The sequence below is a fragment of the Falco cherrug genome, chromosome 15 (assembly GCF_023634085.1).
Source record: "Falco cherrug isolate bFalChe1 chromosome 15, bFalChe1.pri, whole genome shotgun sequence".
In the NCBI taxonomy this organism is placed as follows: domain Eukaryota; kingdom Metazoa; phylum Chordata; class Aves; order Falconiformes; family Falconidae; genus Falco; species Falco cherrug.
Window position 1 is genome coordinate 15,635,689 of NC_073711.1, and position 14,930 is coordinate 15,650,618.

A 14,930-nucleotide genomic window follows, 5' to 3' on the forward strand; every position below is an offset into this window, starting at 1 on the left:
GTCTTATATATAAGAAAAAAATGTAGTGATTAACAACTGGAATTCAACCTTTTTTTTTTTTTTTTTAAAGCAACACTGTTACCTGCATGGTTTCTTTGTACTTCCACATATAAGCAGAAAAGCGACCCATAACATGCAGGGGGAAAGGAGGTTTAATTTCCAAAATGTGTTTTTTATACAGATCAGAGCATATTATAGACTTCTTATAAACAAAGATTTGCATGTATGAATCAAATGCATTAATAGTGCCCCTTCAGCAGAAATATTTTTAAACTTAACATCTTGACAGTGAAATGTCAAATGAAAGGAAATACTTACTATATGAAACAAGACAAATATTCACCTAAAGTTAAAAATGGCATTTGAGCAGGAGTTTCTGATACAAAGGAAATCCCCTACCTTAGCTGGGGGTGAAGGGATGGTGTCAAGGAATGCCTGTGTTGCTGTACTGAGTTTGGTCTCTAAAATCATAAAAATGGTGAATTTTGTGTTAGTGTGCAGCGTGAGTGCAACTTCTGTTACTGCCACTTAATTCACATATTGCATGCATCCCTAAGAAATGAAAGGATCTGATTACAGAACTTGGTTTTATTGTCTACAGTTGTGATACAAAATGGCTGTTGCAGAAATTACTTCCCCAGGTAAGAAAACGAGCACTCAATGCTACATCGGAAATAATGAAGTAAGGAATTTTGAGAGTTAATTCTTCACCTAAAATTCATGGTTTATTTCATAGTTTCACTGATGGAATTTTTAATTTTCTTCAATGATTAGTCATGACTCTCATCCTTCTGGTATGTATACAGAAGTGTTATGCACCAGCCTCAGCATGTACAACCACAAACCAAATGAACATTTTACATAAGACAGTTTGCTTTTGTAGTGATCACGCACTGATGTGAACATAGACTAAAAATAACAAATGTTGCTTTAATAAGGATTTTTTACAGTAGGCGTAGATATAAAAGTTTTTCAAATTATTTTCACAGGTATCACTGAACATTTCATAGCTGTCTGTTACAGAAGCACCGAAAAGTGCTTTGAGTCTTTCATTTATTATACATAGTTAAAATATATTACACTTCTGAAGGTATCTTAAATCACTGAACAGTTTTGCTAGCATCTTAATGAGCCAAATGGGAGTAAAAGGCAGTCCACATTCATGATGTGAATATACAGTAAGGTGTTTGACATCCTATTAACTCATTGCTCATGTTCTCAAAATAACCATGGTGATGAGACCTGAAAGACAAGAATTAAGAACTAAACACAACGCTTTAATTTCACTTAATAAAATATTTAAAATTCAGTTTACCCTGTCACAGGCCAGTGCATAAATACATGCAGAATGAGTTTATATATACGCTTCACTTAAATACTAGAAGTATTGCTCCAAATGTTGATGTAGTCAAAAACTGTGTAAAAAAGGGGGGGAAAAAAACCAAACCAAACTGCACTGAAGTGGCAGTATATCTAGTAACTAAATGCCAAAGCAGCTATAAATACTCCAGACAATTACTGATCTCACTACTGGAAAATCTTAACGTTAAGATTTTAACTTACGTAAGTGTAACGCTAGCACACAAGCCACCCGTTTTCGTGGGGGCTAGTTATGGGCAGTGTAACTCGCATGCTGAATCATCAGTAAGGCAGATTAGCTCAAGGCTCCAAGACATTTTTGTTCCTGCTCTGTGCAGAATAACTGATCAAAGATTAGTTTTAGACAAAGATGTTAGGCTTCCTTGTCAGTCTGCACAGGGAGCTTTCTACAGAGCCTTTGTGACGACCTTTAAAGAGGGAGGAAGAAAAAAAGAACTGCTCTGATAGAGGTTAAAAACAATTAAAAACAGATGAAAGCAGGAAATGTGGGGCTAATAAACCTACTCATAACTCGCTGAAAGTTCACTTTAATTATGTGCTGATACAGTGCAAATCTGCAAGTTCTTTAGCCATAAGTTACATGGCAGAAAGCAAGAAGGCATACAGAAAAACATTCGGGCTCCCTCAATTCCAACCTTACATAACACCAAAATAGTAGTTTATCTGTTCTTAGGCAATCTAACTTTCTTGCAGGCTCAGATGACGTCAATATAGCAGCCTTTCACTGCAGAGAGCTTAGCTATTTTATATATATTTAAAATATTATGATTAATATAATTTTTTATATATGTGTATGTATATATATGTATTTATCTAAGCTTAGACAATCAGTACTGCCACAACTGCTGTAGGCCTTAGCTTGGATTATCTAAATCATTGTAGAGTAGTAACAGAGGCTTCTGGAAGGTGCTACAGGACAGCCTACACCACTTGTACAGGGGCTTTCCGGCAATAAAGGGTTTGACTCATGTCTGTAAAGCAAATACTCCTCAACTGTCAAGTGTGCCCAGTTGGTTTCTTCTCAAGAGCAATCAGCTTTCTGCAAGAGTTGCACACAGAATGATCTTTCATGAACACTAAAACCGCTGCTACCAGAGGAACAGGTTAAGTTGTTGCAAGTGTATGAAGTCAAATGACTTAATACTACAGCTGGCACCAGCAGAAACTGAAGTAATCTCCAAAACTAGAGACAAACACCAAGCAAGGATTACTGCAAGGTCCTGATCTGAAAATACATCACCATCAGCTCAGGCAAAGAGCAACAAGTCAGTTTTCAAACCATTTCAGCAGACTGACTTGCAGGAGTCAATCAGTCAAGGGAGTGTGCGTGTTAACCATCAAGAACTTGCATCTTTTCCCATCACTACCTCACCTCTAGCTATCAGTTTGAAGCTGCCTAGCTCGTTTCCTTTAAATCCTCATTTCTGCCAGGTAGTGGGACAGGAGAACTGAGTTTAGTGTGACTGTTCTTCAAATCTGAAATAGTTACAGGAAAATAGTCATAACAAGTAAAATGTGCAACTTCTCTACGTTTGCTAATTGAGGAGCAAGTTACACATCAGGAAGAACTGTGGATGGTAGTGGTCTCTTAGGGTTTACAACAACTTATTTCCACACATTTCAACTGCTTATCAGGCAGGTAGTGAATGGAGCCTTTCAGGCCAGCTCACCTGGGTTGGAGAGAGTAACAAAACAAAAGAGATCTAGGTTCTGCAGGAGAGTAACTCTCTGTTTCAACATAAGAATAAGAAAGAGCACATTCCATTCAGTGTTGTTGGCAGATGACTACAGTTGGCCAGTCATCAAATGAAGGTGAAATTAACATGTAGGGGCCTGTATATAATACCAACTAAACTCTAGTCTAAAACACTTACGATAACTGATTTACCCTGATGTCACTATGGCTGCAAGTTAAAATATAAGTGGAGATGTAAACCAGAATGTAACGTGGTGCTTTGTCTCCATCAAGTTTCCTGGAGCCACTGGCAAACACAGAAGTTTCCCAAATCACAGAAGTTGCAAGAAAACATTTACAAAATCCCAAATACTTACCTAAAACATAAGCAGCTACTAACTTTTGATTCACACTTAAGTGGAGGTAGAGAGGCACCAGGGATTCCATTTCCCCCAATGTAGGTAGCATTAGTGCTGCAATACACACTATTCCTAGGAAGACTGTTAGTAAACTAGGTCCCGACGAGGCAGTTCTGTTTTCTGAAAAACAAGACAGTACCAACTGTAAGGAACACCTAACCAATAGAAGTGTTATAGATTCTGCAAAAATACTTGCAGTGCAATGGAGCTGCAATATCCTCAGATTTTCTTTTTCCTTTGGAGTTTGGAGGGGGTGGAAAACAACTCTTCAAGCCACCCTTCTGAAGCTTCTGCCTTTTGCAGTGGAGAAGGCTGCTGCCTGGTGTGATGCTGGGAATTGTTTTTACGTGACTTCCCAAACCTCTCCCGTCTGGGGGAACAGAGCCAGCCAGGCCCAGCAGCTATACAGACACACTCATGACAGCTGGATGTTTCAGCTGCACTTCAGGTTTCACCATGCGGCCTGACTCCACTCCTTGACATTTCCCTTCAGTGATTAGTAATCAATTGGGAAAGAGCACCTAAAGAGCTGCACAGGCAGACAACTGCTTACGCCTCCAGAACAAAACTTGGCTATAGCAAGAGCACAGGTTCTTGGGCCAGATGAGTTCCCCTCATTTCTTTAGAGGATTTAAGGGCTGCACCTGCCAGAACCAGTTTACATGCCACAAATCAGTAATATTTGAATTTTACTTTAAAACCTCTGAGAACGAACCACTTTGACAGTCAAGTATCACCAAAATAAGGAATTGCAAACTACAGATGAACTGTCCTTCATGCTTTTTATCGCACTGCAGCTTAATAGCTGGAACCTGCTCAAAGGCACACTGTAATCTTTGAAAAGAGCTGTTAACATGGTAGTTGAATACCTCTAACCAAATTCTTAAGACCCACTGGAAATTAGCCAATGTTCTTACAAAGTTTTTCTATCCTCAGTGACTAGCAATATGTGTCCTATTTCAATTCCATAAATCTGTTATTTTTAGGCTGCAGGTTATATGCAAAGACTGTAGTTGCTTTGTTTACTGTTTTTCTGTAAGCAAGCAATACAGTGTAGTCAACAAGGTTTTAAGCAGAGAAATAGCATCTGGATGAAGACCAGTATCAGATTGTTCAGGACAGTTCAAACCCTCTTACCGGAACAACTATCATAGTACATTTTGTTCCCTGAACCCAGAGATCTTTGTAGGTTTGCTTTAACCATGTAGCCTAGTAATACCTGTTCTTGAGGGTTTGGGGTTTTTTTTTTTTTAGTAAAAGGTGTTTCACCAGTCAACAAACTATGTATAAACATAGTGGAACAGTTTGGCTTTAACAGGAGGAACGCTCTCAAGCAGTTTCATCTATTTTCTGGAACTGATTTTGTTCTTGTCATGAAAAATAAAACAGCGGCAAGAATATTACAGTATAAATCAGCAGAAGTAACAAGAACGTAGACTGTCAAGTCAAGAATTAGTTTACATTCAGTTCTGGTAAAACTTGGTATTTTTTGTATCTCCCTCTACCACTTCAGTTTAACAATTTGGTCCAGGTTTTCCCCAAGACTGTTGATTCACTTCCTCACATATGAAAGATGCAAAGAGTTTTCAGCTAGCGACTGTGCTTTTCTGTACTTGTGAGACAGACAAAGGAGATGGCTCAGAACAAGGAGCACTTTAGAAGATGTTTTGGCACTATTTCCTGCTCATCAGGAAATGGAGGATTAAGGGTTTGGAACAAACTCAGAAGGGGCATATGTTCTGAAAAAACCCAGGGGAAAAAATAACTACCAACCTTTTGCAGATAAATTCGCACTGGCTGTAACAGAACTTCTGCACCAGAGGAACAGAGGAGGTACTCTCCAAGGTATGACATGTAAACATGGGGCAGCAAAGGGTCTTAATTAATCAAGCCAGCATAAGCAGCACAGCCATAGTTTGGGTTCTTGGGATCCCCCAGTGATAAAGACAGCAGTCTTACAGCTAAGTAAAAATAATTATTTTACAGTTTATTTTAATCTAGTCTTTCTAGTCACTTGAGCTGTTCATAACCGATTCAGAAGACAGGAGGGGTAAAAGATTTCAGCTACCTGGTTGACACAAAGTCTGCTCGAAAAAGACACTTTCAGCCAGGTGTTCTTTTATTCGTTTTTCCTCCTCTTCCTTTTGTTGTTGCTGTTCCTTTGCAGACGGAAGTAGAGTAGCAATAATCTCCTTTTTCCCTAATGCCTTCCTCTGGCTCTGCTCAGACACTTGTAGACGGAATTTATCTATCACACCATAGTAAGAAGCCCGAACATCTCTGTGACGAATCACACTGCAGAGGAAAACAGCATTTTCAAACAGAGGAACTAACAAGAAGCATGTCTCCTATGGATTTACATCCTGCAGCCCAATGTTTCCCCTCTGACCCCCCACCCAGACAGACTGCGACAGTCCAGATCCCCATTACCTCCTCCATCACTCAATGTTCTTTAAGATTTGGTCTTGCTTTCTTTCTTTCTCCCTCCTCCCTCCTTACGTCTGTTCTGGTTCCCAAATCTATATTCTCCAATTGGCTGGCCAAAAAGAACAGTTAATTCTTTACCTCAGGCACACCTTTGCCTTGATCTGAGGCCTAGCTGCCAAATTGCACGAAACCCCCCTTCTCCTTTATCAAAGTTGTTTGACGCTGGCCAATGATTTTAAAAGGTATGGGGGGACTGGACTGGACAGGGAAGGAAAGAAGGAAAGTAGGACTGCCAACCACTTGGATAGGTGATGGCACAAGTCTAGCTTTTTGAGGAAACCAGGCTCCAAGCTTTATAATTATACTTTCTCAGAAGCAAAACTCATTCACTTTACAGACAGGATTCAGCTAGATTTAAAGGGATTTTTACAGTCAGAGGCCCACCATTAAGAGCATGTTGACGCCTGTGTATCTACACAAACATTTCTTATCTGTCCTCGGTGAAATAAACCTGGATATCAACAGCAGAGCTCTGTGCCGTCACAGCTTTGCTCATCAATCTAGCTACCTTGAGCATGTTTTGTAGCCGTCACTGAAATACATGATGCTGCAGATACTTGACTAGCTACCGGGTGTAGCTACACAAGCTGCAATCACAACTCAGAATGCAGTGTAGACATCCGAGTTATAGCTATGAGTCAGTTATTTTCTTGGTAAACCTTCTCACTGTCCAGCAACCACTCTCGCTCTACTGTTTTGAATACATGGACCAAGGTGGCTTCAACAGTAAAACAGGGTGATAGTTGTTGCACTCCTCCTAGTTTTATGGCATTTTGTGGGAAAAATTATATGTTGGACCTACAAAAGGCACGGTTTTAAAATAGCACTGATCAAAGGCAATACAGACCTCTAAGCAGTGCTCTGCTCAACTACCTCATCTCTACGTTTACGATTCATTTCGAAAATACGTATCTAGTATTAAAAAGCTGTAACATTTAGGTTCTGAAGTCATATCAGCTCTTAGGGTTAATATGGATTTTAATTATTTTTCCAAAGTGGAAAACTTCTGTGAAAGGCTATTTTAAATTTCTAAGGTAACAATCTTAGGTTAGAAAAATACCTACATATCAGTGATTTGGCTTCAAGAAGTTTGGCTTCAAGAGGGGAAAAAAAATGGTTCTACCCTTAGTGATACAGGATAGTAGTCTCAAAATTGCTTCAAGAAACCTAACTTTGTGATAATATATACATTTAAACGCTTCAAGAAACACGTTTTGTGTTTCAGTCTTCAGTTAAAGGAACTGTATCACATCAAGATACCTACAATTATTAATACAGCCAGTGTTTGTAACCAGTATCTAGTCTGAATAGACTGTTCAGCAAGGAAACAGAGACTAAGTCAACCCCCAAGCAAAAAGGCTGCAGGAATGTACAGAGTTTTAAGTCACTTCAGAGGCAAGAGCGTGCTTATGACAGGCTTTCAGGAAGCTGGGTGTTGGCTGGGCAACTGCCTTCACTAAAACAAAAGGCTTCCTCCCCTGCCAATCCTAATACATACAACTCTCAGCACATCAGAACAGCAGACTCAACTCTTTTATTTCTTCCTTTAACACTTCCTTTTAAATTTTTGTTTCTACTCTTAGTACCAGGGCACTAACTACCAAACTAAACAGAATCTTTACATAACACTGTGCTATGAGAACATGCATCTGCTGCCAAGCAAAGAGATATTTTTTGCAGACCCTTATAAACAGATACATTCTCCTGTTACTTTTTAGAGACCATTGCATAATTGGAAGCTCTGTAGAATATCTGTTTATCTGGCAAATGGCCATACTTGCATAGTACTGCTCATATCCTAGCAGTAAACACTGCCCTTAGACAGCAACTGTTGGAATGGGATGGGAGTTTTTACCACACAAAAAAACTGCCTTGGAAACACGCATATGTCTTATCTTTTTATTTAACAAAAGACATTTGTTTAAAATTAACCACATGTAATCAAGCTTGTGTAAATGTCTGCTAAAGACTGGAATCTTCACTGATACACCGGTATATTCTAACCTGTTTTGTTCCATTTTTAGGATTGTTGCCCCTGCCCATTTAAACTTTTCAGTTCCACGTTTTAAACTTCCCTTTTATTTGGCGAGTCCTTGGCATCTTCCAAATTACACCTAAGGAAAACAGCCTACAGGGAAGAGCCATTCCCAAGCACTGCTTTATTTATCTAACAAAAGACGGATCATTCAGCAGTGGAGTGTTTTGTATATGACCATTTGTTAGCTACAGATTCCAGAAGGTGTTTTACAGTTTGCAAATTTCTATTCAGAAAGCTCAGTCTGCACTTTTAGGTACTTCATACTTTCTTTATCTGTACATCAGCACAGAAATAACATGGCAAATGGAAGATGAAAAAAGTTGGTCTATTTTAGCCTAAATACCTACTCTACATTGAATTATAACAGCCTACAGACCCTGTACATTGCTGTGGTTACTTAACTGGCTTTCTTATTTTCTCTGTTACTGAGTTGGGACCTGACAGGAGAAACAAGTAAAGGGGAGACTGAGAGATCCAAGAACGGGAGTGCAGCACCCAGGGTGAAAGGTAGACAAAAGTACCTTTATTAAATGTGGCCCAGGAAAATGTGCTCAGTAGGACTGCGCACATTTTCATTTTGCCAATCTGCAAACAAACACTTCTCACAAAGAAATCTCAACCCTGGGGGTCTTGCTTTTCTTGTTATTTATCTTGTACAAAGAAGTACTCAGAAGAGGCTCACATTACTCTCACTGCTGGTTTACATACTATACTACAGGTGCATTTAGTAGCATTTTATTTTGCCTAAAGACAAATTAAAGAAGGAACTACCTCCAACATTGTAACACCTCTGCCCTAGAGCGAAAGAACAGCCAAGACCAGATGGCCACAAGAACACAGAAGATTAAGAAAATATTGTATCTTTATCCAACATAGTTTATACTCTGCGTGCTGTCATTTACCTCTTAAATAATAAAAGAAATTATGATAATCAGATGTTTTACATTAGAAAAAAAACCACCGACAACCAACTTTTACTTACATATCAACACAGCACTGCGGCTTCACTGCACCAGTAGCATCAACCACTGCGTATTTATTTGGAGTTGTACAAAGAACTGTAACGAAAAGGACAGTTGTGGTAACAAATCATGAACTAATACCTCACCAACTTCAACAGATACATGTAAAGACACGAGTTTGGTTTTGTCACAAATATGATTTGTTACATGAATTATAATTGGACTGTTCAAGAGCACCAACTGACCCTTAAATAGAACTTAACCTAAGAAACCCACCTTTGAATTTTAAGGCAAACTCATAGGGGTTATATAGAGTCAACACCTGCTTGTGTGTTGACTGGTCATCTGCATAAAATATAAGTTCTGTAGGAAAAACAAAAACAGGAAGATTTCCTTCCACTAACTCTGGCTGTCTTTTTTGTTGCTGCATTGGCACTGAATCCTCCTTGCTGCTTCTTGTGTTCTTATGATTTTGTATCCTCAGAGACTTCAGTTTTTGAATCGTTTAAGAATTCCAAAGCATTTTGGCAATTCTAAAGGAAAAAAGGGGAAAAAAGAGAAAAGGCAAGAAGATTATTTCCATAAGTCTATACTAAACTGAGGCAGTCAACAAAGGTGTGAAAATACAAAAATGCGATGCCTGGTTATGAATCCACCTCTATTTAAGTTCCTTGAAAAATACGGAAATAGAAAAAATTTTTGCATCCAGTTTCCACCTATTTAACAAACTGCTATAAAATAAATGGATAAGCACTTCTTCAAAGTATTGCGGCAGCATTTTGGGGTCCCAGTCCACAACTAAGGTTGCTTATGCTGGGTCTTTGCAACACAAACCAAACAACGACAACAAAAAAGATATCCCATCCTGTCCTCAGGACACTAACACGCGAGAAGAAACAGAGCAGAAATGAGGGAACACAAAGATGTAAGGCAGCAGTAGTCACTGCTTAGGCAGGAATCCTTCTGCAGTGGTGACCTTCCCGGATGAGGTGTAACAACTTAGGTATCTGCTCACACAGCCACTGAGGTATGTCAAATCCCAGAGATTCAGAACAAAAGAATGGGAAACACCCTCACGCCTTGCTTAAACTAAACTCTTGTTACAACTGCATGGTAGTTACAGGCAACCAACTGAAAAGTAACTGGGATGAATAACACCAAACAGATTTGGGATTTACTATTTGATTAAAAAATAAGACAGGTCTTCTACCACCACTGCCTCTAACCAAAGTATTACCATTGTAATTCTCCCTCTGCCATCCCTACAGTTTTGTTTTATTTTGAGTGACATTCCAGAATTAAACCAGAACCCATGACCCAACTAAGCAACAATCCCAAATGTAATTCATAAAATAAAATTAAAGCCAGACTCCTCAGCACACATACCATTGACTTTACACACTACAGACAGAACAAAGCGAAACAGCTACATATCTGTCCCCAAAGAACGTCATATTTTACTGTAGCTCCTATAGGTTAATTATCAAACTGAAAGTGTCCTTTGAGGTTTAACTTTATTGTATAGTAGAAAATATTAGAAGAACAAAAGGTTCCTACTGACTCATCAGCTGTCATTTCCACCTCCATTGAAGTTTTATAAAACAAGGTCCATTTCAGCTCTTCTCCCGTCTAATAAACTGATCTGGTTGCACCTTATGAAATGTAGTCTCCGGACTTCCCAGCAGTGAATAACCTCATCGTGAACAATCAAAACCAAATGCTTATTTTTGCATTCTAAACATCATGATATTCATGTTTCCAAGCACCAGCTATGTGTTTCATCCTTGAAATATGAGACAGGTTTAGGTGTTTACTTGAGTATATCTGTCATATCTTCAGATTTACAGGTTCTGATTCTTACTCACAAACTAAGCTTCTAAATTTACATGTTTTTTTTTTAAATAGCAAATCATCCCTGTAGAATTTAAATTCATGGCTCTCACTGGAATGTCTTTTCCCAAGATCCAGTTTCTTTTCAGAGCACAGGTTTGTTTCCACTGCACTGAAATGCTACTAATAATATTCTGAAAACAAATCCCCAAAGATAGTGTTCCAAGTTGATGTCCTGCTACCTTATTAAGAGTCTAAAAAAAAAGCTCTGTAGGTGGCCACTTGGGTTCCAAGTGCTGCTTAGAATTTTGGTGGATCCCTTTTGTTTCAGAAGAATTAAACTCTGGAATCACTTCATGCAGCAAGTGTACGTATCATTACTTTAACAACTTAATGTACTATTGCAAAGTGAGATTCATTGTTCCATTCAAATATGTTAAGGCTATATGAAGAACTAATGTGGAAAGCCTGCCAGCTCACAGCAATACAAAATTACTTACTCTGAAACTTCTCATAGGCAGATGGGTGAAGGTGTCTGTTTTGGGTCTTTTTTTGTTGTTGTTGGGTTTTGGGTGGTTTTTTTTGAAGGGGGAGGTCCCCAAAAGTTAGCTCGTTGCAGTATACAGTAAGCATATGTGAGAATCTTTGGTCCTTATGCATATCTATACTGCATACATTATGCACAATAGAAATAGAGGCAATCTTTGAAATTAACAGGTTGGTTTTTTCCTAATAAGTGTTTTAAACTACTGTACACCCAATAGCAAACTACTGCTATATATTTAAGTGACTATATGTAATATTTTTTTAAAAAATTGTATAATAATATTATTTCAATGCTTTAGTTTTTTATTTAATAACTGCACATGTTTCATTCCGATTCTTGTCATCATATCACAACTCCAGTTTCTTCAGCTCAGCCAGGTGTTTAGGTGTCCAAAACCCCACAAATCACAACAACAGTGGAGGTATAGATCACTAAAGCCTATCAACAGGCTCATTTTTCTTATGCAGCCATTAAAAACACAGTGCATAAACCTTCCAGGATTCCACAACTTGCAGGCGGAAAGCCACCAATCTTAAAAAAGTATATCCCGTTATTGCTTCCTTTTCTTATTTAACTTGGCTGGATAAGAAGGTACCGCCCAAACTGGCAAAAGTAAAATCTGGCAAACCCAGACTTATAATAGACACGTTTGCTGACACAGCAGCGTCATTCAGGATATAAATGTCTGGATTTCTAAGCAAGCAACCAGCATCCTTTTTAAGACCATCACTTTGGCTTAAAAGTCACAGCGCTGGGATATCTCCCCAAGTAACATCAGCAGAAGCGCTCTTCCCAAAGACTGCATTATAAACTGTACATATGCTGGGAAGATTTGACGGTTTAGTATTAACAACAGCATACCTTTCATACAGCACTCATCACCAAGAAACTGCAAAGACTTTCAGAGAAAGCCTGTCTCATCACAACTTCTCTGCGCAGATGAACCCTAAAGCAGCACTCATGTTCAGAATAAAGCTACGCAGCTGGCTGCCTTTGGCACCCCAGCCAGTTCATTTAAAAGAAACTTGGCTGCTGCTCTTCTGCGCTGTAGCTCAGCAGATCCTCACAACAATCGCTGCATTTTGTAGCCAAGTCACCGTGATTACTTGCAGAACATAAAGGTAAGCACAAACCAACCCATACAAAACTGAGATCTGTGGTCTCGATTCTGTGACCTACGCTGCACAGATGGGTTTCTCCTAGTACTGCCAACGAAACTCCCTGCAGGTGCAGGAATCTGTCAAATGTAATGCTCGTTACTGGACATGGGCCAAAGTACAACACCTGAACAATGCCAGCTTGCTTTCCAACGCTCTTTGAAGTCCAGACAAACAATTGTCACTGATTTTTTTTTTTAGCACAATAAGGATCTCTCCTCCCTGAAGTTACTAAATATATACTGCTGGTGTCACAATAGGACAGATCTGCCAGTTTTTCCTTTGAAATCCCTTTCCTCATAAATTTAAACTTGACAGAGAAAAACATGAAGTGAAACGTATCTTCTCTCTAGGACCTGAAATAACACCATTTGTGATTTGTTTTTACTTAACAAGTATCTGCTGAAAAAATAAATCAAGTCAGGAAGTTTTTTGTTCCCATTGTAACTTCCAACAGCCTTATCGCCATGGCTTCTGAGTGCATTTGTTGGTTGGGTTTTTTTCCTAATGACTACAAATAACTCTACAGAATGTCATCTGGTAAACACTTTATTCAGAAGATAACCTCTTTACAGTCATAGCCTCCACATCCTCCTTTTAAAAATTGTCTCATTGCAGTGTAATCTATCTTTGTTAGATCTCATGATCTACCCTCTGATTCTACCCAATAAGGTCTTCTACACTATCTGCTCAATAAAACTCATGCCTTTTGAGCGCATATTTACAAAACAAGCCAAAACCTTCTTCAAAATTCCCTCCTATGTCAAGTTGAGCTACGTGTAAATATGACATAGAATCCAAAGCAGATCTATTAACATTCTGTTTCTCCAGAAGTTTTTGAAGGCCTTAACATGCACTGACGCAAACCAATGTTTAAACTACCTGCAATTATTTGGGAGAGTCATCCAATGATTAGAGCACAGACCCAGGAGCCAGAATGGCTGGATTCCATTTTTGCTAACTCTGTCACCGACACTCCATGACCTTGAGCAAGTTGGTTAACCTCACCTCAATTTGCTAATCTATGAAGGCACATATTCCGCAAAGCATTTAAGTAGGCGGATAGTCACATTTAAACTGGCAGAACCACTCTGACACTTTGCAAAGCCTGGGCCAAAATATGCTACCGTTTACCTCTTTGCAGGGTGATGGGAAACGTAATTAGTAACAGTCTCCAGTATGCTGTAAAATGAAATAGTCTCAAAGCGTTACCTATTAGCACAGATGACTACAACATGCATCAATCATGCTGATACTGACAGCAAAATTTACCAGGACCTCATTACTTATTTCCTTTACTTTTTCAGATACTGAAAAGGTGACAGTAGCAAAAAACATTATTCAAATGCAACTAAAGAGACATGTGAAAGCAGGGAAATATGAAATAACAGCTACGCGTTGCTTCTTCTGAGCCGTATAGTAGAACGGATCAGAACCCTATGGAAGGCTTTCAAGGGCACACCTACTTTAGTCTCAGTTTTCTCACTTTCAGGTCGTGTTTGATGCATTAAACCCAACTCGTTTTTAAACGTGTATTAGTGCTCATTAGCGCTACGTGGCCTGTCCCCCTATCCCAGGCCAGGCTCAAATACTCTGCCCCAATGCCGAGGTGCCACAGACTGACAGCAAACGCCCCTTTCCCCGGCGAGCGGAGAAGAAAGGCACCCCGACCGGCCCTCCCAGCGCACCTGCCGAAGGCAGGGGAACCAGCAATAACCGCACACACTTAATTGACCCTCTTTGTTTTCCAACAAGGAGCAGCAGAGATAAAGGCTGAGGTATCTGCGCGCTAACGGCCTCTCCCCGCAGCCTGCCCTGCCCGTGACGAGCGCGCTGCCAGCACCGGCCCCGTCCCGCCCCGTTCCCCACCGGCAGCTCGGAGCCAGCTCCGGCGAGCCCCGGCCCCGCACCGGCCGGCCCGCACCCCCCGGCTCCGGTGGGAGCGCCTGGACCCCGCTGCCCTGCTGCCCCGCTCCCCGCCGCGGGTGCGAGGGGCCAGGCCGGGCAGGCGGCGCCGGGGCCTGGCAGCGCGGCCGCCGCCCCCTCCTCCCTCCTCACGACGGCGCCGCCGAGGGGAAGGGCCGCGGCGCCACCAGCGCCCCCACCCCGGCCCACACGGCCGGAGCTGCCGGGGCAAAGCTCCGCGCTCCCCACCGCAAGGAAGGGGAGGGGAGGGGGGCCCGGCCGGCCAGAGCCGCTGCTGCCGGGCCCGGCGCCGCCTCACGCCCAGGGTGCCGCTCCTCCGCCCCGCGCCCCAGCCCGGGGGTGTCGCCCGACGCCGCGGGCCCGAACTCACCCCTCCGGGGCCGCTGGCTGCGGGCTCGCGCGGCGCCCCCTTTGTCCGCCCCCCCCCGCCTGCTCCCGTCACTGCAGGTAGCGTCGTCGCTATGGCTGCCGGGATCGCGGCGGACCCGCTACCGTCCGCCGCCGGCCGG

The 14,930-nt window shown here is 41.1% G+C and overlaps 1 protein-coding gene across 2 annotated transcripts; it reads right to left on the bottom strand.

Moving 5' to 3' along the window:
- Nucleotides 1–703: 703 nt before the first annotated feature.
- Nucleotides 704–14,926, bottom strand: MOSPD1 (motile sperm domain containing 1). Of its 2 annotated transcripts, XM_055727168.1 has the most exons (7): nt 14,792–14,926; nt 9,238–9,494; nt 8,982–9,057; nt 5,543–5,769; nt 3,433–3,594; nt 2,753–2,856; nt 704–1,242 (listed from the first exon to the last, which is right to left on the bottom strand). In XM_055727168.1, exons 2-6 carry the CDS (start codon nt 9,389–9,391, stop codon nt 2,777–2,779), a joined length of 699 nt encoding a protein of 232 aa, XP_055583143.1. In that variant the 5' UTR covers nt 9,392–9,494; nt 14,792–14,926; the 3' UTR covers nt 704–1,242; nt 2,753–2,776. The 2 variants fall into 2 exon arrangements, with proteins under 2 accessions (XP_055583143.1, XP_055583144.1); XM_055727169.1 differs by lacking the exon at nt 2,753–2,856.
- Between the last annotated feature and the right edge of the window lie 4 nt (nt 14,927–14,930).

Excerpts from the sequence above, each read along its gene's own strand:
- MOSPD1 (XM_055727168.1), bottom strand. The coding sequence starts at position 9,391 with ATGCAGCAACAAAAAAGACAGCCAGAGTTAGTGGAAGGAAATCTTCCT. Across the intron at positions 3,595-5,542 it reads GCAGACTTTGTGTCAACCAG|AAAACAGAACTGCCTCGTCG; the intron begins GTAGCTGAAATC and ends CTTGTTTTTCAG. Across the intron at positions 2,857-3,432 it reads AGTAGCTGCTTATGTTTTAG|ATTTGAAGAACAGTCACACT; the intron begins GTAAGTATTTGG and ends TAACTATTTCAG.